The sequence below is a fragment of the Glycine soja genome, chromosome 11, assembly GCF_004193775.1.
Source record: "Glycine soja cultivar W05 chromosome 11, ASM419377v2, whole genome shotgun sequence".
NCBI lineage: Eukaryota > Viridiplantae > Streptophyta > Magnoliopsida > Fabales > Fabaceae > Glycine > Glycine soja.
The window spans coordinates 46,915,523-46,942,984 of record NC_041012.1 but is presented as its reverse complement, the minus strand read 5'-3'; the positions used below and the strand labels follow the sequence as shown (position 1 = coordinate 46,942,984).

Sequence of the window (27,462 nt, the reverse complement as noted above, 5' to 3'; positions counted from 1 at the left end):
AAAAAAAAGTGAATTAAAATAAAGTGTAAAATATAAAAATTATATTATTTTATTCACTTTTCTTTATGCAAAATAAGGTGCAATCATCATTGCATGAATATTGGAAAGGAAGAAAGAAGTCGAAATTCCAAAACAAGGGAGGGGGGATGACGCAAAAAATTGTTCTGGAAGAAGAAAGAAAGGATGTCACGCAGACGCAGCCACGCAGGTGGCACACGTTGTGTTTTGGCGTTGACGGACTTAAGAATAAGATGAATGACTAAAGTATCTTCAGAAAAGGAATTTTATAAAAAGATCTTAATTTAATAGATTTGATTTTGTTAAGATTTTCCATTGGATCTTCGTCCAGAAATTTAATTTTTTTAAAAGAATAGTCAAGATTTACGTCTATTTTAAAAATATTAATTTTTTATTCTTTCTACAAAATTAATTTATATCAAAATTTTGTAAGACTTAAATTTTTTTATTTAAGATGTTAAAATAAAATTTATTATTAAAATAAAAAAATAAAAAAGATTTTAAAAATAATGTGATAACATAAGATTAAAAAAAATATAAAAATCTTAAAATGAGATTTTATATTAGAAATATTTTAAGCAAAACTCGGTTTAGTCCGATCGGTCGGACCAATCTAATCGGGATTCGGTAGTAGTATAACTGAATCGATTTCACTATTAGACCGCTCATACATGTAACCTGAGATAATCTGATCAAATCTTACTGATTTTATAGAAATTCAATGACTTGATTGGTTTTAAAAATCCGAACTAGGTTGTGCACGTTAAAAAATAATGGAAGTACAAAAAGTTTATCTAAAATCTTTTTATTTATTAGCAAACTTAGATTTTTAGCTCTTATATTTTAATTTAGGTAATTAATATTTACATTTTATTTATTACTAATACACTTTACTTATGTTATTAACTTAATACTTCAATTTTTATTTTAGATTTTAAAATATGAAATTATGAATAAATTTTTGATAATCAAATAATATTAATTATATATACTTATAATATATATATACATATATATATATATATATATATATATATATATATATATATATATATAATTTTAAATTTTTTAATATAAATTGAATGAAATGGAACCAATGATTAATCTAGGCGTTAGATGACTGAAACAGTAACTCGATTATTGAGCAGACCCCTCCTCTAAGATGTCAGCATCGTCAGGATCCGTGGTGAGCATGTTGTTGATTAAGAATGAATATTAGGCTGTAGCGTTGCGGCATCTTAGCAGGGAAATTTACACACCATGGCTGCCTTGGAATTTTGGTCATGGTCCCCAGCTCTTACGTCTTGTTTCAGGTTACTGCCTCCCATCTTATTCTTAACGAAAGTCTTGTTAACAACTACCACATTGATTAAGGTATTAAAAAAAAGATATTTTTTATATGTAAATTATTTTTTGAAAGAATTAATACGTAAATCATAATACGAGAAATAAAAATTTTATATGAAATGTAATTTTGCATTTTTTAATAAAAAAATTACTTGTAATTTTTAATAATTTAATTAGTGTCATTAGGACATTTATTAATATTTTTCTATAAAGAATAATTAAAGTGTTAATTTTAGTTAACAATATGATAAATTTAAATTTATTTCAAATATACTTACAGAACTAAATAACTTAAGTATTTTTTTAGAGAATTTTATATTTAATAACATTCTTTGCAACTTAAGAGATATTCTTTCAACTAATAGGTGTGCTTTATATTGATAACAATCCAATGAATATATCTACTTTAATGAAAAATGAATAAATGTATCCTTAATGAAATAAATTAAAAATTAAGTATATATTAAAAAAATGTGTTTATTTGTTTTTGATATAAAGGATAAGAAAAATAATAATAATAATAATAAAAGAAAATCAATAAAACAAAATTTTGATTTAATTCTTCAGGTTGGATGAATTATATATTCCAAATTCTGAAATTTTAAAATCTTTTTGGCAACTCTTAACTTTATAAAATAACATATGTTTTAATTATTATTTTTTTTGTAAAATATCAATAATATAAAATAAATAATTGAAATATTATTTTATGATGTTGGAGATTAATATAGTTGTTTACAAATTTCATTACTTATAATTACGTATGTATACAATCTTGAAGTTTAATTTAGAAACTTATTTCAAAGAAATATGACGCAAAAGAAATATTTTCAATATAAATTATACATCTTTAACTATATTTTTTACTGAATAAATTTATATTAGTTTTTTTAAATAATTTTAATTTATTTTTAGTGAATAAAATCATCATAAAAGTTATTTTTTTTATTAAAAATATATTACAGCGATGTTAGTTTTTAACCATTTTAATAATATAATAATATAGAAATGGTTTTCTTCTTTATTCAGATTTAGAAAATCAAATAAAACATTTTGTTTAAAATATCCATATATATAACCAGTAAAATTAGTTCCCCCCAATTTTTCTTTTCGGTTTCCTAGTTATTAATGCTATATTTGATACAATTCTCTTTTTTTGTTGTTGTTAAAAGTAGAAAATGGTTAAGAATTCATAATAAGTAGTATGAAAATTAAATGAAATAATCTGATATCAAATGAGAAATTTTATTAAAATAAATAATATACTAATAAATGAGAGAATAAATGAGAAGTTCCATTAATTTTTTTTTAAAAAGTAATAGCCCATTTTCATTACATGTTTTTATTTTAGTCAAACAAATCAATCAAATAAACAATAAATTAGTTGAAAACAATTTTTCAAATAAGTAGCAATTGATATTCAGCCAAAAATCTATTTCCTTTAAAAGAAAGTCTAAAGAACATAGTATCAGATGATTTAGGACACACCTCAATAAACTGAGATAAACCCTCCTAATTTTCATTTTCTGTTTGATACAACTTAGAAGTTTTCCTCTATACAGTATTGCAAAACTTATTAAATGAATCTCACAAGTTACCTAACATCATTAATTTTTATTCCTTTTTAACTTGTTTATATTTTATTTTACAAATAATAATAATAATAACAATCAGAAATGAGTAATCCACTACTCACTAGGATCATCCTAATGGTGGAAAAATCCGGATAATATGTACTGGAAAATTTGTTAGAAAAGTTATATATGATGAATTTGCATAATTTATTTATCTGACATGGATAATTAGCAAATGATAAAAAAAAAGAGTATTACACATTTAAACTCATTATTTTATTTTCATTTCAAAGTTTTTTCGTCATTTCGTAATAGTTTGTCTTACGAGTTTTATATATTTAAAATCGTATTACAGTTCTCTATACATGTGACTGTGTTTATGGATTAATACTCACGCCACAAGATATATAATTTGTGCATCCATTGTTTCAATTTCAATATAGAGTCACAAATCACATATAGAGACAGGTTGAATAAATTCTTCCACACACACACACAAAAAAAATAAAATTAAGGAAATGAAAAGATAAAATAAATCAATTTTTTAAAATTAAAAATAAGTTATACGCTTTAACTTTTAGAAAATCTAGATGAAAGACCTGATTATGATGTATGAATGAAATTTAACTTGAAAAATAAATTTATTTTATTTACTTATCCTTTTGTAATACTTGTTGAAAAATTCATTTAAACTAGATCACGGTGCCTTTCATTACCATTGCAATGACGCTGTACCAGAACTCATTAAGCTTATCCATGAGTTACTTATTTTTGGCTAGGCAAAGTATTTAAAACTATCTGAAATCCACATGGCACATAATATAGCATAACTTGATTTGATTAAATTCAATACGTCAAAGCATGACGCGGTGCAATATCGAACATATCAAATAAATTGCCAATTGGCCAATATGCCCATACATTTGACAGCTTAAAGGAACAAAAATTAATTGAAACTTTCTTTGTGATGTTTTGGGTTGAATATGCAACGAATCAAACAAACCAAGAAGCGGCATCAGGTTTTTATTATTGTATTTCTACTTATCATAATCTTGTTGACATCGATTCTGTACCAATTAACAAGTATCATTTAGCAATTAGCACATTAATATAATCATATAGAGGCTATATTTTATAAACTGGCTCACTGACTTAGTTAAATTACATTTCTTTAGATGCGGATCTCGGGGCAAAGGGTTTTGTTCTTCCATCCAGGTTTGGGATCAAATTTGGAAAATATTTAAATCTAATTTTATTTTTTTAAGTAAATTAAGCTAACATCCCCTGAAGTTTTTTTTTTATATAAAATTACACAAACTTCTCCTGCCTTTTTTAGGCCATATTCAATTATTCATGCCTTTATCTAATCCTCAGTTATTTAAGAATATACACTGACACCCCTTATACTTTACATTAATCATGCTATATCAAAATCATCGGGTAAATTTACTGTCAAGTGTCAAACCAAATAGTACAGATTTTACTCAAATCTTCTCATTCATCATTGGGCAAATATTGTCTAACGCATCAGTTAAGGTTTGGTAAGCAAAAAAAATATAAAGTCGACAATCCAATTTTATTCAGGCAGCAAAAAAAATCAGGATCCCAAACTCTCTGGCTGAAATTATTTCATTCATGTAATGTGAAGCATTCGTTTGGATCTCAATTAATCCTTTGCAAAGGATTCAAAGGGTTACCGTTAAGTAGTCTAATCAAGCCAGCTATATCCGAATTTACGAAAACATATCAAGAAAATGTATCCTAAAAACAAAAAGAGACAAACAGGCTACCAACCACTCACTTTCTGCCTGTCTCCAAATTCATCTTCTTAAGATTCAACAGCAGATCATCTGAATTCAGGTAAATCTTGTTTGCCGCGTTTGATATAGTATGTGCAATCTCTCGTACAGCTTCTATCTTCCTCAGTGTGATAAAAGCTGGATTGTTGGCAATAGCCTGTCCAATTGGGCACTTTTTGCTTCTCCCTTAAAGATTCGTAAGAAAGGTCAGGGAGAACTGAATACTTAAGATGCAAAAGTGGTCTGATAAGCAAAACAGCCAATAGCAAACAATATATGCTAAATTTAAAATCTCACTCTAAACTTAACAGGCAGATATGAACAGGCCACTTGTTACCAAAGAAGAACCCAACATAGTTATCAAGAAAAAAAAATCACCAATTTTTCCATGAGTTTCAGGTGTGTGTTTCAGAACAAGACCTAGTCAGAATAATGGCAGTATAGTCTAACCCACCAAATAATACTTTTTCCTTAATACACATACTGTATTGGAAATATAAAATTAGAACAAACTTGTACTAAGCACCACAGTGTTAACTGCATCTATGCATTAAAAATTTATGTCACCTGTGCTCTAATTACAGCACTTCTCTTGTCTTGCTCAGCTTTTTCTACAACAAATTTAGCCCTCTCAGCTTCTTGTGCAGCTACCTGCTTTGCTTCAATTGCAGCAGTAAACTCCTTGCCAAAAGTCAGACTAGTAATTGACACATCATCAAGGGCAATATTGAAGTTAGCAGCCCTTTCAGTCAGAATCTTCCGGATTTCCCGACTAACAGCCTACAAAGATTAAGGTCAAGTTAAATGTTTAAGTTCAAACAAACTCTACTGTGTGCTAGAAATGAATACTCGAAATAAGAAAACATTGCATGGAACTAATAAAAGAAATTCGGAGGGAGATGATTCATGTGAACGAAACAAAAAAGCAATAATACTTCTCTAGTTCACATGACAATAAATCATCCTTAAGGATTTGATTTTGATAAAATACACATTGTGATATTGAGTAATGTTAACTGATGAAAAAAAACTTCAATTATTTTGCACTACCTCAGCAACAAGCAATCTTTTTTTAAATGGTTATTTTTGCTTTGCTCCTTACCTCTCGCTGAGTAATAAGCTGGCTGGCATTGTACTGGGCAACCACGGCTTTCAAAGTTTCATGTATGATTGAAGGTAAAACCCTTGCATTATAATTCTCTCCAAGGGTCCGATAAACCGTAGGTAATTGGTTGGGCAGCGGGCGAGTAAGAACTCGAAGTCCAATTTTCACCTGTATAACATTGTATGTGCAATCAATAAAAGGTCAATATTGCCCTGTTAATTGGTTTCTAGAAATCAAAGATTTTTTACCTAGAAAGTCTTAATTGAAACTTCCAGCATCCTATCATTCAAAGAAGAGCTAAAAAGGTACAGAATGACACAGGACAGTGGGATAAAGGCCAATATGCAGATAGTGATGGAAAGAGTATGGATGCAGATACCTTCACCCATTAGAAACAAAGGCTAAACTTGAAAAGACAAATCGTAGATTAGAGTATTCGAAACATTTGCATAAGATATTTATACTACGAAGCCAAATATCAGATGTCTAACAGCTTCAAAATTCAGAAATAAATTATTTTAAAACACCAAATGGGAGGTGATGTAAATCTGTTTACATCATGTCAGATTAGGGGGCATCTATCAGGTTCTAAAGCTGCTAAGCTGATATTAAAATTGAGATAGATGTTTTTCATCAGTATCTTATACTTAAGTTCCAATGATGGGGTACTAGATTGGAATGTATTCAACTAGATGAAAGAACCAATATTCCAACAGATTCAATTATATTATTAAATCTTATCATTTGAACTTCATAAGGTAAATCTTGTCATCCAAAAACAAACTAATTTGTAATCCACACAAAAACTGACATCAAAATTCCTATATAAAATAGCATGTCTAGAAAATGAAAATAAACAAATTTGTATGTACTTTTTACAATCTGATAACAATTATGTTTCACAGTTGTGGCAATCATGTCAGTGGTGAAACATAATGGAACAAATATCAGTTGAAACATAATGTCCACACAAACAGACCATCAAAAAAGGAATCAAGGGACAAAGTAGAGAAACTAATGCAAAAAGTCCTGCAAATCAAGAGGAAAGACACAAAGATGCTCAAATCAATTTCATTTCCAAGAATACAATATGATTAAGGTCAGAATTCTTTTTTAGGGTTCTACGAATTTGATACCAAAACCATTTCTCTGTGACTACACGCAAATCCTAGCTACATGTATTATTTACCATCTGTAGATCACGACTCCCAGATGTACTCTCAACTAGAACTAGATGGGGTCATGCACGGACATCATAGATAACCGGCTTCTCAAACCACGGAATTATGAAGTGAGTTCCTTCAGGATAGACCTGCACATTAAACAACATATCAATTTTACTACCAACACCAGAACAGAACTTAAACAATGGCCAGACACTTATAAGTGATAACAAATTAACTGAGAAGGTAAATAGCTCTTCTGAAAAACATCAAGCATAACACCACAATCATAACCAAGTAGCAGTCATCAAGCACTGCAATGCAGTAAATAGCAAAACATTTTCAATTTTTTTCTTCATATAATAACCTTGTCTTTGACACCAAGTTGAAAACAATGGCTCGGTGACCTCCTTCAACATTGTAGAGACTGTTAGCAGCTGCATACAAACCAATTCCACCAACAATCCCAAGCTTCAGCAGCGCAGAGATCCCCCCGCCACCTCGAACGTTCGGAACCTTCATGTTCTTCAGATTCATCTTTTTACCTAATTGAACAGAAATGTTGCAAATGCAAGCAACGTCAAGTAATTGAACACAAAGACGTGATCCGGAATCAATAAAGTTAAACGAGAAACGAACGAAAAATGTTCATAGAGGGAAGAACATTAATCGAATTTTCTGAAAATTCTCAACAATTCGGACAAAAATAGAATCAAAAATCAAGTTGATCGAGAAAGGACGCAAAGCTAGTTAGTATTAAAATTTTCCCGGGAAAGAGATGGAAAATGGAAATGGATGTACCTTCGATTAAGGGTTTGGGGTTGTTGTGGGGTTTATGCAGCGTTTTCTTCTGTAGGGTTTAAACTTTTCCAACAAGAAAAATAAAACCGAACGGTTCAGACGTGACACGTGAGAGAGAATTAATCTGGGTGGGGGCGGGCCGTTTGTGCTGTGGATCCCCAAAGACCCAACGTTCAAAAATAAAAATATTATCAACGGGGTTTCTATTTACATCACCTTTTTACTCTTCACACCTCCTTTTCTTTTTAATATTTTAGATAGTACTTAAATTACCCTTTTCCTACATCACCAGAGACAAAAAATGAAATAAAATAAAAGGTAAACTTCTCTCTTCTTCACCCCTCTTTGTCTCTCTCTTTCTCTCGTTGTTTGTCTTTCAAGAATAAAATAAAGTCTTTATATTTAATTATTTTCTTCCTCTTGTAAAAAACAAAAACAAAGAAGTCGATCTAATTCACATTTAGTTTTATTATTTGAAGGAGGGAACTGAAACATTAATCAAACCTGCTAGGGATGATCAAAATATTTATTAACCTTGCTTGAATCTCAACACAAACTAGAAACTACTACAATTAGACTATTAACCAACTTGCATGGTGGACCATTGATTTTTTGGCGGATAACGTTTAATTAATGGTACTCACATAGTCACATGTGGCAGCACGACTAATAACAGCTAATAACTTATAAGTGTTTGTTAATTTAGTATATTACGTTTTTTGTGGTAAACTTTTAATCCAATAACTAGTAGTATGTTCTTTTTTTCTGATATCTTTAATTTTAGCTAAATTTCAGATCAGATCTGTCTATTCTCATTTGAACAAGATTCGTAGTTTTTTATATATATACATAAAAAAATCATGTCATGGGTGGGTAAAACAACTCTGGAGAACAGTGCAGTATTTAAACATTTGATTGGATATCATTCTCTGATTAGGACATCGCATCTTGACTAAAATTAATTGTGGTGGCCTTGTGTAAATTACCTTTTGATGTTAATTTTACCTTCCATCTTGACTAACAATATTGATAAGGGTGTTCAAAATGCTAATTAAGAAAATGAGTTAAGAAAGTACAAGTAACAACCCGAGATTTATTTTGTACGGCAGCCAAAGATAACACTAGTGATAATTAACAACATTTATTCAAAAGTTGTAACAACCTTATTATCTGTGTTAGATGTTTGAGATTATCCTCGTTGTATGGTTGTATATTTTCTCATTCCTAAAATATCCCATATGCAACCATACTGTCCATACATCATACATTGTTACTGAAGTTGTATTTTTTTTATATAGATAAATACTAATTATTAATTATTAACTTTTTTTTAGAATAAGAATAAATCCATGATTTTTTTTTCTTTCTTTAATCATCAAATTCAGCTTTATATCTCCGGTTAAGTTGTATTTCGGTTCGTACTCATCCAATTTTATGCCATCGACCATATTTCCTTCTAACTTGAGTAATTTCTTTCAAAAAAAAATACCATTTATAACTAAACACTATTACACTAATTATTATACTCGTAGTCAAAAGAGAACACTCCTTAGCTAGAGTTGAAAAAAAGAAAAAGAAAAGAAGAGTGACAAAATGGTTGAGCATTCAATTTTTTTATTTTTTTTTGTAAATGGTTGAGCATCCATTTATTTAGGTTTTCGGATGAGGGGAAAGAAAAAAACTAAAGTAGGTGGTCTTTTTCTCATAACCAAACTCATGTGATCCAAATTAAATACAAGAGAGCCATTAAATACACGTAAAAAAAAAAAGCCTTAAATACAAAGAATGAGGCTCAATCAAACCCAACACAATTCCTTTTGTCCGTAGAAGAAGAAGAAGAAAAAAGATAAAAATTCACAAATGAAGTGATGGAGAGTAAAAGAAAAAGATGAAAAACACGAGACACAAGTTATCTGATGATCAATGGAGAGCTTCTATGCAAATCAAGGCAAGTCCAACGACAAGTCCAAAAGCCACATTCCTCCCATTGGCAGCATTAGTATCCTTCTTATCACCATGAGGAGAAGGAGCGCCACCAGCCTTACCCACGCTGGGAATCTCAGGAGTACTCTTAGAACCCTTAGGAGAAGGAGCCTCAGAAGAATGAGTGGTCTTGGTGGTTCCAAAGAGCTCCAACGGCAACAGCACCTTGTCCACCTGGTACACCGCCAGAGGAAACTTCTCCCTCAGCGCGTTGTTGAGCTGCGTCTGCACCACGCCCGTGGAGATGTTCACCTGGTTACCGCCTTGGCCGGTAAAGTTCAGCCCCCAAGTCCCTTCCTCCTCGGTGGCCTGCGTCCTCACGGGGTTGCTAACAGTTAACAGATCGGAGATGGTGTAGTACTTGGGCGTGACGTGGAAGAGAATGAGCTTCACCTTCTTGTCATCGCTCAGGTCGTTTAGGGCACCGGGTTTGAGGCTCTGGAAGGCATTGTCAGTGGGTGCGAAGAGAGTGAAGCCTTGTGAGTTTGATTTGAGCTGGGACTCGATCTGAGTGAGTTGTTGTGTGTCCTTTAGGAGTTTGATTAGGGTGGTGTACTGGCCACCCTTTTCCAGGATCGCGGTGAGGTTCACCGCGCCTGAGGGGGCCGGTGCGGGAGCTTGGGCTTGGGTTTGGGCCATGAGGAATGTGGTGAGGATGAGGAGAATGAGGGTGAAGGATTTGGAGGCCATGTTTGAGATTATTGTTGTAGTGGTGTGTGTGGGAGTGGAGGGGGGGGTTTTATTTGGTTAGGGTGTGTTAGTGTTAGGTTGAGACTTTGTTGGCATGAGCTGGCTCGTGGCTTTTAAATTATCAAAATAACAATTGCCTTAGTAGTTGACAAATGATGAAGTAGAAAATGCACAAAATGTTAAAGAGAGTTTAGTAGGACACGGAGAAGGATGTATGAAGGGGACAACAAGAGAAGAATCGTCTCGTCTTGCTAGGAAAAAGAAAGAATAGTACTAAAGAATGACAATGAATCCGGTTCTTGTCAAGTTTTACATTAAGAAAACAAATGGATTTTAACTTTGGATGCCATCGTGGGGAAGCATATATATAAAGTCGTGGAAATGGAAATGCTATAAGCAGAAATCGATCGTCAAACCTAATGTTTCCAATTACAAAACTTAATGCAGTACTTTAGGTGCTAGTGATATTTTCAATCAAGAATATAAGTTTAATTTGATTATATATGACAATTGATCATTAGATAATAGGTTAATAGTATATATAATATAATTTTTTTGTACGGATCCACAATGTTAATTTAAAGTAGGGCATGGAGAGAGATACCTGGAGGAGAGAAGAGAAGAGTGTAGTTTCTTTTGTTATGAAAGAGATAGAACAAAGAATGAAAATGAAACGACTCACATCAAATTTTACTATAAGAATAAATCTTAACGTTGGCTGCAATCATAGGAAAACGTGGGCAAGCATAAAGTCACGGAATTGAAATCCAAGAAGAGATCAAGTCAAACCTATTATTACAATTGCAAAGTAATTGTAGTATCTTTTTTCCCATAAAAACTGGAATTTTAGCTCGATATGTAGTATTTACTTATACAATAAAGGTCAACAAAGGAGTATTTGGTAACTGAATTCATTTAAGATTGTTAATGTTAAATTTTCACGTTTAGTTTTCAAAAACATTTCTAAGAACTGTACATTTGTAGAAATTTGTAACAATGTCTTCTAAAGCATAGTAAAAAAAAAACATCGAGGAAGTAGACATCTAGCTAAGATTTCTATGAAAGGGAGAAGGTTTTAACTAGATTTAAGATAACATTTTTAAGAATCTTTTAAATATTCTAAATACATTCCTAACATTCTAAAAGAAATATTTATTTACCAGATACCCCAAAAAGTTAGTAAAAGTTATTAAGGTAAATTAAAGCTTTACACTCCTATTTACAGTAACCCAAAATCCCAAATTTCTTTCTTGTTAATTATTTATCTTCTTTCTTTTTTCACCCGGCTTTGTTTTGGTGTGCAGTTTTAATTGGTATTCGTACAGTCATTAGGTGGATGTACCTACTGACTACGGAGAGATAGGAAGAAGAAAAAAATGTGCTCGCGATAATAATGTGAAAAAATTTATACCAGCAATTGAGGAAAACTGAACCCATATTATTGTTATTGGTATTTTTGGTTATTTAATTATTCTCTGCGACCACCAAATAAAATATACAGTTGGTGGTGGCACCTTTATTATTAAGGAGTATGCTAATTACCAATGCATACCGTATTACCGTTAAGCGTATTTGAAATAACACGTTCAAATTCTAATTTGTCAAAATATTCATTTTAAAAATCAAAGTAGAAATTATATACTAACATCACTAACAATAACAATATAATTTTTAGAGTATTTTAATAAATCTAAAATTATAATGAACTAATATATTCTTATTAAAAAAAACAAGTGAGATAAGAATTTTTATTTCTACTGTCTTTTTGGTTTTACGAAGGAACAAGTTAATTAATTCCTGTAGTATATGTATATTGTTTCAAAAGAATTGTTGATCGTCTAAATGACGAAAATAATTCCATCTAATGATTATATGCGAGATGGCCGTTGAAGAATACACATCGTATCGATGTACAAGTTTTGAGTTTGGACAAGCAACAGTTGTAACATGGTGCTTGGCAGCCTGGCATATGTAGACATAACATGTGGAATAACATTAAGCACTAAATAATAAATTTGAAGACATTATTATATATGTGTGCCCTGCAATATCATTGTCAGAAATACAGTGATACAATATGATTAAGCTATGAAGTCACTTCAGCCAATTTAATACGCCCATGCCCATCACTCAACATTGTTTTCTTGTATCCCACGGTCAATATTCTACATCGATTCACATTTCAGTACCACCAGAACTGTTAATTCAAATAATTAATATTGCCTCCAAATGTCATATTGATTCTTATTGTTGATGAAGAAACATAAGGCCACCTCCATCCGGAGGTGTTTATATTTTTTCTTTCTTATTAAGAATTGTGTCTATTAAGATAAGATTTTTTTTAATTAATTTTAAGTTAATTGATTTTTAGTAGAAACTTTCTTAAGCATCATGTATCATGCTATAAGTATTGGTGTTAAACTTTTATGTGGGTTATATAATGTACTTTTATAACAAGATAGTTGGCTGTGGTGGGGTGTTATGACTTAAGATACCACGTGGGGAATTTTTTAGCAACTCTTGCTATTAAATCGGGAGAAGAGGATTCAAGAATATATTTCTGGAATCTAATTCCTCCTGCTGTCAGCTTGATTACTAACGGATGTTCTTATACAGTTCTACCCACTCCTCCTTTTTGTTAGTTAATCACATTCATCGCATTATGAGGCAAACGGGAAATATTAGGAGTATTTGATTTGGTTATTTTCTATTTTCATTTTAACTTAAAATAGAAAATAGTGATGAAAATATATTTAGTTGGATTTCTATTTTTAACTGAAAATAATAAAATCGATTTACTTTAGTTAAAACCAGGAACTTTATTTTGGGTAAAATAAAAATGCGGGGACAAAGAATAGCAAATTTAAAAATATATTTCCTTTTAAAAATACATTTTTAGTGTTTTTATTTCTTGAAAGTAAAAAATAAGAAGTCAAACCAAACATGTTTTTAAAATTATAATATTTTAAAAATAAAAATAATTTTCAAAAAATAAAAATAAAAATATAAACCAAACACACTCTTAAGTTTTTGGTACCGAAAGGAAAGTAAAAGACAATATCAAGTTATCTCACATTGTGGAAATGTCTGTTATTGTGTATAAGAAAAAATATCGATCGTGAGATGTTAAATCCCCAAATAAATTTTAATATCTCAGGGTAACCATTGGTTTCTTGTTAAGAGTTATCTTGGTTTATCAAAATCCATTAAGTATATCACAAAAAAGTCATTTATTGAAAGTTTTACGCTATGTTTATTGAACATTTAAAAATAAGGAAGAGCATAATTTTAAGTAGAAATAAGTTACAATTTGTGGGCCCAAACATTAAATTTCATATTTTATCCCTATTGAATAACTTTACAATATTATTATTTTGTTATTTCTTTTAAATGAAACAACAAAACATATTACTTTAATTTTTTTAAAAATTATCTATCTTCTAAATTAAACATAACATTAAAGTTGTTGGTTGAAAAAATAATTGTTTAAATTGTAAAAAGTAAAAGTCAGTAAACAATAACATGTAATGTTGAGACTCAATCTAAGATATGTAAAAGGTAGAAAAGATAATTGTTAGAATGGAGATGCTAAAGGCCTTCCATCAAATGTTTGATGTACAAATACAATTATAAATGCATTTGAATTCAAAACTTTCTTTTATATATGTTAAGTTAAAAGAAATTTATATCTTAAAGATAAATTAAGATTTCTAATAATTTTAATTAGATGTAAATAAATATAAATAATAAAAGTTGTATCTGATATATGATAATTGCTATGCATACTTAATTTGTACAGTTAAATTACATAGCAATCATCTAATTTCTTCTCTTTTGACTTAAAAAGATAAAAAAATTGTTTCTTTTGAGTCTTCATCTCCAGGATGTTAAAGTTAGTAACTTTACAAGTTTTTGTTATATTTTTTTTGTAGAGTTTGATACACCAACAGAGGACTCTAGAAGATGTTGAAGAATTAGAATAACGCGCTTAACACGCCACTACAAGCTCAATGCGATAAGCTAAGCTGGAAGCCAGCTATATCATGTTTGGGTGCTAAGCATGTGGTTGGAAGCTTAGCACATTATCACTTAAGCTAGTTGTACTTTGCATGTGTGGTAAGCATGCATACACAAGATTAGCGCACAATGATTTTCAAAAAGCATGAATGTGTAGCATTTTAAAGAATATGAAAGGTTCCCTTGCTTTTTGGAGGGAGTTAACAGTAAGGGCACATTGAAGAAGCAAAATACTCACTTTGGAGCTCCTCTTCTTCCATTTCCTTTGTTTCATCTCTTGTTTTTGAGCCTCTCATATGAAAGGCTAAATTATCCATTGTTGAGACTTGGATACCAAATACTCTTTGATGTAATGATCTTTACTATCTATTTAATGTTATTTCAATATTATTGCTTTCTTTATAAGTGTATTGTCTTGTTCATGGTTTGATCACCCGTTCACATGTATGTTATAGGGTTTTAATCATTGGAAAATGTTTTTATCCTAAGAACTTGAAAAAGTTTATAGGTAATTCATCTCTAGGGATAGAATGATATTATTTAACCTTATTAATGCATCTTTATTCTTAAAGCAAATTACTTGGTTTAGCTCTTAAGGGATTAAGAGTGAAATTAGGTGATTTAGGCTCTTTCATATAAGGAATCGTGATTAAAGTAGTTAGTTAATGAAGATAACAATGCATTAAGAGTAATTTTGGTATGTCAAGCATCCAACATTTCTACAAAAATCTGCACCAAATATCATTTTATACATCAAAGTGTTTGTTTTTCTTACTCTTACATCTTACTTTGCTTTTCTATTCTTTGTTATGGTTGAAGTTTATATTTTTACACTATCATTCTGAAAATTATTTAGTTTTAGTCATTTATTCACTTTAAACTCGGTATATACAAACTCTAAGTATGATCGAAGTCTTTGTGAATTTGACACTCAGTCTTACCGTTTTAATATTATTTTGACAAATTGCTACACTTGTCAAGGAGTTAACAATATCCTATCAGATCATTATCTGTTTCTATGCGTTTGAAAAATTCAAACGATATACTCATAAGACGATTTGATGTAATATTTAAGTAATATATTTAAGACATTCATTTAATACTCTACGTGTGATATTCTTTCATGCATAAAATATTCTTCTTGAATTTGTTAAAGTCCTATAAAGAATAAATAAAAATCACAATTTGGAAGACATTAATTCTCATTAAAAGATACACTCTGATGTTGGAGGCATGTCATGATTAAAAAAGTAACTTCTCTACTGAAATACAAGCCATGTTATCCTATCAGAATGAACTTTGTATGAAGAAGTGATGTGCATTTAATGCAGACATTAAATGTTTCAACAAACTCAAGACCTCGGACGAAAAACAAAGTGAAGAATTCAATCGTTGAGAGACAACAGATACACGAAGATGAAGGTTATATATAGAAGAAGTTTTGAAGAAACAAGACATGAATAATTCACATGAATCATTCTTTCAATCTTGTAAATTTTTTTCTATGAATTATTGTAAAAATATTAAGCTCTCAAAACATCTTGTATATCTTAAGATAAAAGACTAAAAGTGTTGAGTGATATATCCGCTTGTTAGACTATCATACTTTAGTCTGTGAACTAACTTTTAACAAAAATCTTGTTGATTTATTTAGAGCCAACATTGATTTGGTAGAATAAAGAATATTGGTCTTAAGTTAAGTTTAGGTTAGAACTTGTAAGTATATGAGTACATGAACAATACTTATAACTTTGTTAAGTTAGCGAAATCTTGGTAGGTTACCAAGGACTGAATGCAATCTTGGATTTAAAACAAACCAATATAATTCTCTTTGTGTTTCTCTCTTTTGTTTTAACTGACAAAGAGTTTGAATTTATTTTTAGATTTTTTATTTTGTTTTGTTTTATAAAGAAAATTATTTTACTCATAGTTTGATATAGTCTGATCTCTAAGTGTCTTTGGTTCTTTTATATTAGACGATAAGCATGTTTTTCAGTAAAAAAAAAGTGTTAAAATTTTAAAAATACAATTCAACTCCCTTGTTATTTGCTTCTCTAATATCCTACACTTCTCATTGTATTCTAGAATATAAATTTGCATTTCAAAATAAATTTTCTAGAAATACAATGAGGTATTGGATTCAACAGTGGGAGTGCATGAAACAAATTTCTGTCTACACCCATGCCAAGGCTTCGGCAGGCTTCACAAAAACCAAAAACAAACATGGGCATGTACTGTAGGCTATTGCTATTTCTACTCTCCTTAATTGTTATTACACTCCCATTTTGATGAAAGAAGCCTTCTCCTTAATTGCGATTTCTGGAATGCAATATGGTCTCGCTATTTCTTCTTCTGGAATTCTCAAGGTAGTCCCTAAACTCACTCGTTCTAATGGGAGTTGCTGTGTTAAGTGTGGAAAATTGATTATTGTTTGAATCCAATCCATTACCCACTTTACTCTATAGATTGATTGGTGTCTGTGCAATGTGGGTCTTCGCAGTTCAATGCTTGGCATTTGATCTCTGAACGAGTGTGCGCAACTGGAACTGTATTTTTTGGGTAATGTTGGAAAAAAATCAAAAGGGGAATGTATTTTTTGAAAGAGGACAATTGTGGAAAATAAATTGAAAAGGGGGAGTGTCTTAACAAAGAGTGAATGCTAAACTGTAATCGTCTTGTTGGGCTTAAATTGGGGCTTGGCTTTCATAAAACAATGAAAGCCGATTAAAATGAGAAGGCCCAAACTATATAGCTGTTGTATTTTTTTTTGGAAGGAAATTCCCAGACACAATTGATTGTTGAATTCATTTTCCTCTGGCTGCATCTCGATCTGTTGTTCTGTTCTCTGGAAGGTGGTGGATGGCAAAAAACAATAAGTACGCTTCTATTAACTTCAACCACATCTACGAAAAAACCAACAAGAACAACCCTTCTCCTTCTTCTTCTTCCTACTCCTCCGTCTCCTACTCCGCCGTCTCCGCTCCCAACAAACCCCATGGCCGCATCCTCGTCCTAACCCGACCCACACCCAAACCCGTCACGCCCCCCACCCCGCAACCGCAACCACCACCGCCGAGCCCGATCCAGCACAACCACCCCCGGTCCGAACCGGGATCGGATGCGATCTCGCTCCGACCCCTGGGCCGAACCGGAACCGGTTCACCGCTCTCGTCGGTTGTCCCCGTTGTTTCCAGCCCCGACAAGGACTTGCCCTTGCTCTCTCCTCAGCCACCGAAGACGAACAAGTTCGTGCCACCGCACCTTCGGCCCGGGTTCGTGCCGAGAGAGGAGGCCCCCCCGCCCGGGCCCGAACTTCGGCCCAACGGGAGGCCCAAGTCCGGTGGCGGGCAGTTCAGGATGAGAAGGGGTGGGCCGGGTGGCGTGTCGGATTCGGGGCTCTTGGGCCGCGGGAGTCGGCCCAGTTCCAGTGGATGGTATGCTCTTTTTTATTAGCTTGGGTGTCGTTTTACGGTTTATTTATAACAATCGTTTTGTGTTGTAGGTTGTCGTTTCCTGGTGGTTGACAATATTATGTTTGGTGATTGTGGTAGCTAGATGAGAATTTTGATTGGCCTTATCTTAAGGGGATCAGAGTAATGAAAATGCTTTAGGTCCTGTTTGGATAGAATTTTCAATTGGTACTTAGAGCGGTTAAAATGAATTAAGCTTTTTGCATAAGTTAAAATCAATTTATGCACTTGGTTTTTTTTTTAAGTTCTCTGATATATGTTGTGTTATATGTCTTCGGGTGATGAGAGTAATAAAAGTGCTTTCGAAGAAGAGCCCAAGATGTTGTTTTTCATGGTTCTTCAGTTTTTTTATGTTCACTAGAGCTGTGGCCGGGGATGCATGGCATGTCGAAAATTTGTACTGTTCTGTCAACGAAAATATGGATCATTTCTGAAAGAAACATACTGGCAGATTTATTTATGGTTGTCTCTCTGAAGCCATAAAAATAAGGGATTAGTGAGGCTACACTTTTTGAAGGAACAACATACAGATTTTACTTAATTGTTTATTTTTAACCTTCGGTTCTTCAACAATACTTGAGCAGATTTTATGGCTGGATGATAGAAAACTGTATAACTTTTTATTGTTTGCTCCTGCATTTGTTTTCTTAATTAGGCTTATTTTTAAAGAAGTGCATGGGTAGATTACTTGATTAAAATGGTGCACTTTGTATTTTAAGCATAGTTAGCCAGGCATTTTGTTGATGACCCTTGTCTTATTGTACTTGTAAGTGACTTTTATACTGTTGTTTGTTTGTGCATATTTTGGGTAGGTTAAATGCTTACAAGGATAATGAGTTTATGTGCAATCTGTCTCTATGGTGAATTTAGACCACGTAATTTTTTTATTAATTATATAAATTTTCCATGTCTATAATTTACTTGAAAGAATGAAGTAGGTACCTGGATTATCTTCTCAATATATATTCATAATATCATGCTATGCTAAACTTTTCATTTCATTTTTTTTTATCCAAAATGCGTAAAAGGGCAACCAAGTACAAAATGTCTGGACATTGTGGGTCGTAACACATATGCGTGGAATGAGCTTTTCAATGTTTACTTCGTATGTGCATGGCTTTGACAAAATTGTCTTTGTGCAGAATGGTTATGAAGTTGAATTCTTTTCCGAGGACGAAGACAAACACATTTTGCTACAGAGATTGGTTCTCAATACCAATTCAGTGCATGCATCCTTTGTCCCTCTGGAACTGACATCAATTTTCACAAGATGGCATCTCTAATATCAGTGAAGAGGTAAACTTACCAGGTGGCAGATTTTCAACACCTAACGTCCCAATTTATAGCAAAATTTGTTGTGCTCATAGGAGGCTTTAACACCCAAGTTCTTCTGTTGGTGTTTGGCCATCTTTAACCACGTGCCAATAGAATGTAGAAGAATCTATATACATATTTTTAATTCCTAGCTAAACTGTTATTTTGACTGTTCTGAAAGACATGCCTTCTGTACTTTGAGCATATGTTTGAGAGGAGATCCAATCGTTTTTATTGTTGTATTGTACTTGTTGCAGTTTGTTTGTTAATTCAGCCAAGACCCATTCATTCATTAGTTACACACTGGCTTGGCCTTTTTCTGTTCCTAAAAATGTTTTACATATTCAGATGTCCACACAAAGTTGTTGAAAACAGTGAAAACTGAAAATGTGTGTACCTCACAATAGAATAGGATTCCATCAAGAGATTTCTGAAGAGTTCAATAATGAGAAGTAAGCAATTAAAGATTAAACAGTAACAAGTAGATAATGCCTACAATTATTTTTATGATGTTGATTGTTTCTTGAGTATGTCATTGCAATTTTTATATTGTAAAATCACGTGGGTCATTGTCAGATGTCTCTGTCATTTTTCTTAGCCGTCCAATTGTCTGCCATTTTCATAAACCATTTTTAATTTTTGTCAACGAAGTTGCTGTTTGAGATTCCTAAAGACTTTTTTGGTTTTTTTTTTTTTACTTTAAAACAAAATCCTGACGCCAGGTACTGAGTGATGATTATCCAACTCCGGGATAAGACACTTTTCACATACTCTTATTCTCGTATGCTAGCATATTCTATACTAGCACATTGGTGGCAGTGGGGTGGAGGGATGGGAAAGAATGGGAGATGAAAATGGTTTAAAAGTAAATTTTCCTCGTAGATGCATGGATCATGGATGCACCTTATCCTTTTGGGTAACGTAGAGCATTATCAAATATGCAAAAAAGAAATGGGGTTCAAAGAATTGCTATGTTAAACTTCGATGAGAGCCGGGGTAATGTGTGCTCTTTATTTTTTTTATCTTTTAGTTTGTTTGTTTATCAATAACCGTGTCCAAATAATATTGATGTCATATAATAATTGAAAAATAACGAGATTTGTTATGGGTGTAGTGTAAGTAATTGTAAAAATACAGAACAAGGCAGGGATTTGAATATAAAACCTGTATTATGACCACAGGTCCACTGAAAAGGAGCAGTTGAGGCCAATCAATCGTATACATCACCAACCAAAAATTGAACAAAATAAAACAATGAATCGACAAAAACATCCTGTTACACTGCTTAACCAAGAGACTCTTTTGCATCTCTCTCTCAAACAAACTATGTGGAACAGCATCCACTCTTTTTAACAGCTGAGACATCATCATCTTTGGTTCCAATAACGATGGTTTCCCCTTTGGGTAAGGCTTTTGAATTAGGGTCATCATCCATGGTCTCAAGAGTCTTCCTACTCACAACGTTGTATATCTGAGTCAGCACTTCTACGAAAGCATTGCCTACGTTCAGGGACTCAAGGGCAGAGGTTTCCATGAAGTAGATGTTCTCTTTCTCCGCATATTCTGTGGCTTCTTCTGTGGACACTGCACGCAAATGTCGAAGGTCTGCTTTGTTTCCCACCAGCATGACCACAACGTATGCTTCTGTGTGATCCCGAAGCTCCTTCAACCATCTCTCCACGTTCTCGAATGTCACGTGTCGGGTTACATCGTACACGATCAAAGCACCCACGGCTCCTCGGTAGTATGCACTTGTAATTGCACGATATCTTAGGTAAACAAAAGGAGAGTTGAATTTCTATGAATTATCATAAAAATGAATCAGAAATATAATAATAAAAAATTATAAAAAAATTAGACTTGTAAATATAGGATTCCGGAATGATCATATATGAATTATGATTTATGTAGTCTCTGATAAGCAAGTACCATGTCGATGGAAAAAAATACAACATTGCAAGTTTATAAGTCTAGACTTTGGATGAACTATAATAACTGTAAGGGCATTTTTGTTATTTTGTCGTGTACTATATTTTATACACCCTTGCATTTGATTTTGCTCCCATCCCTCCCACTCTAATGTGTTGTCTCTGCAAGTTCTAGCAATATGTGTCTATACCACTCTTTTGGCACATGGAAATAAACCGAAGCATCCAATTAAATCGAATTTCATGATAGTAGCATTTAACTACACTCCACACTGCTAAACAATCCACTTAATTATGTATTTGATCAAATTGGAACTATCATGCTCTAGGGTAACTGGTCAATGACAGAGGACTCTGCCTCTCTTCTTTTCAAATAAGGGCCAAAAGCTTGAGAAGTCATGTCTTCAGCCAATTTCTCATATCTCTAGATGTTTTATTTGTAAAGATTAATAACACGCAGAAATAAAATCACTTATCTTCCTTGCCTTGAGAAAACATTGTCATTCCGGATTCACACATCTGATAATTCTGGACTTGTTGGATGAAAGATCGGACGACTCATAATGTATCTTGGTAAATCAGTCTTAGAACACATTTGAAATGTGAGCAGTCTAATCTTCACCCAACTATTACAAATGCCTTGATTATGTGAATTTGTGCAAAATTGAATCCGGTTCTAGGAAATGTCTTATTTTTTGCAATTGAAAAGATAAAGAAATAAGGAGACATGTGATCCAAATCCAAATCTATGCTTCCTAGAATATATCTAGAACAACAGATCATGTCAGAGAAACACAGAGTCCCTGACATATTGAACAGACTACATTTTTTGCATATCTTGAAAATCTTCCCGAACCAGCAACCATGTACTACAGAACACAATCAAATCAATCCAGGCATATAAGATTGGTCTAGTAGTGAAGAAAGAAGGGAAGAGGAGAAAGGTCACGGTTTTAAATCCTCCCACTAACGAAAACTAACAATCCTATCAACTAACATTTCTCGATTAAAATAAATAAATAAATGGATCATCTGTATCTTGATCAGTGACCTCATGATCATCAAGATCAAAGCAAGAACGTCACATCCAACAAAAAGATCACACAATCACACATGCATATCTCGAAAGATAACGATTGATGGAAAAAAAAATGTAACCTTTCTTGGCCTGCAGTGTCCCAGATTTGTGCCTTGACGAGCTTGCTATCAACGGGGACACTTCGAGTGGCGAATTCGACGCCGATGGTGGATTTGGTCTCCAAGCTGAACTCGTTTCGGGTGAATCGGGACAAGAGGTTGGACTTGCCGACGCCGGAGTCTCCGATGAGGACCAGCTTGAACAAGTAGTCGTAGTCTTCGTCGGCACCCATTGAGTAGTTTGGATGAAGCAAAAACAACGTCTTAGATCCAATCCAAACACGGTGAAAGGGGTGAAATGGGTTGAAGGGGATAAATGGGTGGGTTTATATCTTGCGAATTGTTCAGCATTGTGGTTGTAGCAGACACGGATAAAGAGAGAGAGAGAGAGAGAGACGTGTATGTGTAGCGCGTACCAGGAAGGAAGGTAGGCTTTGCCTGTTGGAGGGAGAAGTATTCAAAATGACTCTTCTACGTTGATACATTTTTCTTCTGTATAATATAATATTAACCCTTTCATTTTGTTTAACCATCCTATAGGGTCATTCACTTAACATTTTAAAAATAAATTTATACATACATATGATTTTTGGGGGAAAAAAAGTGTTTTCAGTATATTTTGTTTTTGTCAAACGTGAATTTGATTTTTAACCATCCTATAGGGTCATTCACTTAATATTCCTATATTATTCTATCAATGAATTTGATTTTTAAACTTTAAAATATGTGAATTTAGTCTTTCATTTCTAATATTTCATCATATTTTTAAAAATTTAAAGAATAAATTCATCAATGTAAAAGTAGAGCTGTAAGTAGAACCAGAGACTAAAACACACAGTTTTTCTATAGTTGGAAATAAATTAAATTCAATTTGAAAAAATATTTGAAAATAAATTAAATAGATTTTTTCTAATATAGAATAACACAATTTTTTACATAATTAAAATTATATAAAACATATTTTTTTTAAAAAAAACACACACACATAAATTAAACTAGATAACATTAATTATGTATGATTTGAATTTATTTAAAATATGATTTATTACAAGTACTAGACCTATATTATATTTTTAATTAATTTATTTTGTTGAATTTAAACTTTGTTAAATTTTCACCTTTTGTATTTTTATAATAAATATATAAATAAAATTTGTTTAATTAATAAAGTGTAAATATCTTGATACTCATTTATTGGACTAATCACTAAATTACTATGTCCACAATATATTTTATTTTGACAGATCCACAATATAAATCTAAAAATACATATTTAAATATGAAAATAAGTACTGTAATACTAAACTCAAATCTTACTCATGAAGAGAGTTTAACTCAAATCAACAGCCTCCAACGTTTCTAATTTCAGGACCAGCCATAAAAACTACTGCAACATTTTGTTATGATTTGGATAAAAGGAGAAACTTCGCCGGCACATCTTGGTATAATAATACTAATACACTATTCTTCTATGGTTTGGTCGTACACTTTGAATTCCAAATACTACTATTCTATGCTGATTCATCATAAATATTCACCGTTTTCACATTCAAGACGAAAAAGAAAGCCTAGGCTAGGTCATTGATGTGCCACGAAACAAGTTGCAATTAAGTTGAAATCCAAGTTCAATTCGTCACCATCGCAAGGTTGCGATTAATTAAGCCAAAGAATGTGTAAATGACACGTGAGCAATCTATCTGCTTATTAGTCCAAAATTGAATCAGTTGGTTTTTTTTAAAAAAAAAATCGGGTGTTGGGGAGAGGGGGTATTTTATCATTCCATTTTTAATAGAGTTAGTCCCCATTATTTTGAGTTTAACATGGAAAAATATTACATTAAGGAAAGTAATGCATGGAAATTGCAAAGTCCAGTACGAGACCATGAAAACCAAATGTTCAATTCAGAGCTAAGACATAGATAAAACCTTCCCTACAAAATTAACTAAATAATTCTATCCCTTTTTCTCTAATTCATTAGTAGCTCAACAGAATTAAAATCATAGTAACATATCAAAAATGGTAAGAACGCGCCAGGTAGGGGTCGAACCTACGACTTTCTGCTTAGGAAACAGACGCTCTATCCACTGAGCTACAGGCGCCTCTTCCCTAATTAGCTGATAATTAATATAAAAATATAATGAGTAGTTTACTTTTTCTTTACTTCTTATACTTTATAAGAGAATAAAAAATATAAGTAAATAAATGAATCAATCTGAAAAAGAACGACTGTAAATAATGATAAATAAATATTTAATTTAATATATTAATATGTCCTTAAATTTCATTATATATATATTTTAATTTAGAAACCAAATTCTTAAAAACTAAATACTTTAAAGATCTACTAATACATTAAACCTAATTATTTTAAGTTCCTTTGTTTGTATTATTCTGTATTTCTGTTACATTTTGATATGTTCCGAATTAACAAATAAGTTGGTGACTGAGTTTGCTTTTTGACAACAATAAGAATCATGATGGGAGATATACTTGAAAGAGACGTTGTAATTCAGCAAGAAAAAAACTTGTAAAAGACGTTTTAATACCTAAATAAGCTTTTGATGAATATGAGATGTGGCAGACAGGGATACCAACCAGGTCAGAGTAGCCCCTTAGGTTGATCCTTTCAATTGGACCTGGGCCTCCAATCAATGCAGAACACATTCTATTTGATTAGTTCCTCAATTATGTGATTTAATGTTGATTTCATTTTTTTATGCAAGATTAATGTTGATTTCATAAGTATTAGTATTACTTGTTCATGCTGCCTACTTTTCGATAAATAATGTAAAAATTGTTTCGTCAAGTTAACATTTCCTTTAAATAACTCACATAATGATGAATGGTGACCATGATTAAATGATGTATGATATCTTTTTGCAACGCAGATCTTAGGGGTTTATTTAATAGTCAAACGATAACTTAAATTCTACTATGTGATAGCAGATTTGTTGGATTTAATCAATACTCTATGAATAAGTAAATACAAAAATATTCAAATGTCCAAAATTGGCGTTTGAATAACACGTTATACTCAATATTATTTGCATATTTAATAGGAATTTCGATCAAAAAGAAGTAATTTCATTTGAAATTTATTAAATGAGAATATTTTTTGAATTAATCTCCAAATTGAGATAAGTAGGGATTTTTATGATTTCTGGATATGAAATCATAAAAAAAAATTAATTTTTTAACAGTAAAGATATGAAAAATTAATGATTTTAGTTTTTTTTTATAAAATTATTTATATAAAATCATAATTTTTTACAAGTTCAAAGTCGTGATTAATTTTTTAAAAATTAATTTTGAATAACTTTAAATTTGATTTAATTATAATTTTATATTTCATTGTTTAATTTCTTAAAATTAAAAATAATTTTAATTAATATTTTTTATAATTTATAATTTTAAAGTCGTTCAAATAATAATTATAATTAAAATGATTAATTCTTTTATAATCCAATGTCTTTTGTTTTTTATTCTTAACAATTAATTATTTATTTTAATTAATATTTTCTTAACCAATAATAATTAGATAGAATGAATAAGGAATTATTTTAAATCATTAATTTGTACTATTTAGATTCCTTTTCATTTTTAAATTTAACAAATAACAATAATTTACAAAAAAAAATATAAAAAATATAAAATAAAAATAAACTTCTACCATACACTTATCATGCATAACTATATGACAAAAAAATAGGATAGTAGAAACACAATAACATAAAATATAAAATTATAAAATAAAGATAATAAAAATATAAAATTATAATTAAAATGATTTTAAAGTGATTCAGTATTTATGACTTTATATAAATAATTAAAAAAAACAAAGTGGTTAGATTTTTTATGACTTTAATATAAAAAAAACAAAGTTGTGAATGTTTTTAAGATTTCATATCTAATAAAAAATCCTATGAATTATCTCTATTTTTGGAATTAATTTAAAAAATATCCCCATTTAATAAATTTCAGATGGAATTATTCCTTTAGTTGAAATCCCTACTTAATAACCTTTTTTGGGAACATTGGATGTTGAATAACTAATCATTACAAATTTGAATTATGTACTTTAATAATTTTATTTGTCTTTTTAAAAATTTTATATAAAACAGAATATTCTTTTCGTAGCTAAATTAAATTGACTTACTAGTATACGTTTTGTTTGAATCGTAATTATGATTTATTCACTCTTTAAATTTGTTACAATTACAAATATCTTAATTATTAATAAATTACTAATAACTACACTTAGGGAAATTTTGATTCATGCATTGATTGACTAGTCAATTTGTTTTCAAAATAATCAAAATCATTTTCGAAGTTTTTTTTTTTATAATTAGAAGAGTGACTAACTTCTTTTTTTTTAAGAATAACAGTGACTAACTTCTTTTAAAAAAAATCCAAAAAAAACTGCGTTAAAAAAGAGAGTGAATAACTCACAATTATTTTCAAAGAAGGGCACAAGTTTAAATTTTTCATTGCACTAAAAACAGTGAGTATTGTCCTATGAAACAGAAATTAAAATGTCATAAATCTCTCATTTTTTGCAAACTTTATTTTGCGTCGTTATTATTATTATGATGATAATATTGTTTATTTTCAACTCCTACAAAAATTCTGTATATTCTCCTTTATTATTTTTATTTGAAATTCTCTTTTTTTTTTAGTTTTATTTTGGAATAGGAAAAATAAATGTTTTTAAGGTTATTAACTTTATCATTTTTCCTTGAAAAAATGACAATTTTTTTCTTCAATTTTTTTGTCATTTTTTTATCTGGAATAATTAAAGTCAAGTATTAAAGATTTATAACGACTCATATTATTGTTTAACTAACTGAGCTAAATTTTTTTTCTCATGTAATTTGAGCTAAAGTTTTAAGATAAATATATTAGATTATTATTATAGTATGAAATTTCTACCCTTTCATACACAACTTTTAGGATATGTTTGGTAGGAAATTCTTCTAAGTTTCTTAAGAATCTATGTTAATTTTTTTTTAACTTGCATGGTTACTATGAATAATTTTAAATTTAATCTTTAGAATCTAACATTCTTAAGAATATTTTTTAAATACAAGTTATCATTAAAACTTTCTTATCAAAGAAA

The 27,462-nt window shown here is 31.0% G+C and overlaps 3 protein-coding genes, 1 non-coding gene and 1 pseudogene across 4 annotated transcripts; 1 reads left to right on the top strand and 4 right to left on the bottom strand.

The window, feature by feature from the left end:
* Positions 1-4,536: 4,536 nt before the first annotated feature.
* LOC114374558 lies at positions 4,537-7,902 on the bottom strand (annotated as a pseudogene).
* Positions 7,903-9,476: 1,574 nt separating this feature from the next.
* LOC114373517 (fasciclin-like arabinogalactan protein 13) lies at positions 9,477-10,560 on the bottom strand. Its single transcript, XM_028330994.1, has one exon. The coding sequence runs from the start codon at positions 10,478-10,480 to the stop codon at positions 9,728-9,730; it is 753 nt and encodes a 250-aa protein (XP_028186795.1). The 5' UTR covers positions 10,481-10,560; the 3' UTR covers positions 9,477-9,727.
* Positions 10,561-17,260: 6,700 nt separating this feature from the next.
* LOC114374909 (vegetative cell wall protein gp1-like) lies at positions 17,261-19,580 on the top strand. Its single transcript, XM_028332634.1, has 2 exons — positions 17,261-17,931; positions 19,110-19,580. Coding segments are annotated over exons 1-2 (576 nt in total). The 5' UTR covers positions 17,261-17,356; the 3' UTR covers positions 19,111-19,580.
* A 783-nt stretch (positions 19,581-20,363) lies between these two features.
* LOC114374908 (ras-related protein RABA1f-like) lies at positions 20,364-22,784 on the bottom strand. Its single transcript, XM_028332633.1, has 2 exons — positions 22,368-22,784; positions 20,364-21,050 (listed from the first exon to the last, which is right to left on the bottom strand). Exons 1-2 carry the CDS (start codon positions 22,577-22,579, stop codon positions 20,606-20,608), a joined length of 657 nt encoding a protein of 218 aa, XP_028188434.1. The 5' UTR covers positions 22,580-22,784; the 3' UTR covers positions 20,364-20,605.
* A 1,588-nt stretch (positions 22,785-24,372) lies between these two features.
* Positions 24,373-24,445, bottom strand: TRNAR-CCU. The gene has a single exon. It is a non-coding gene; the product is annotated as a tRNA-Arg (tRNA).
* Positions 24,446-27,462: the final 3,017 nt, after the last annotated feature.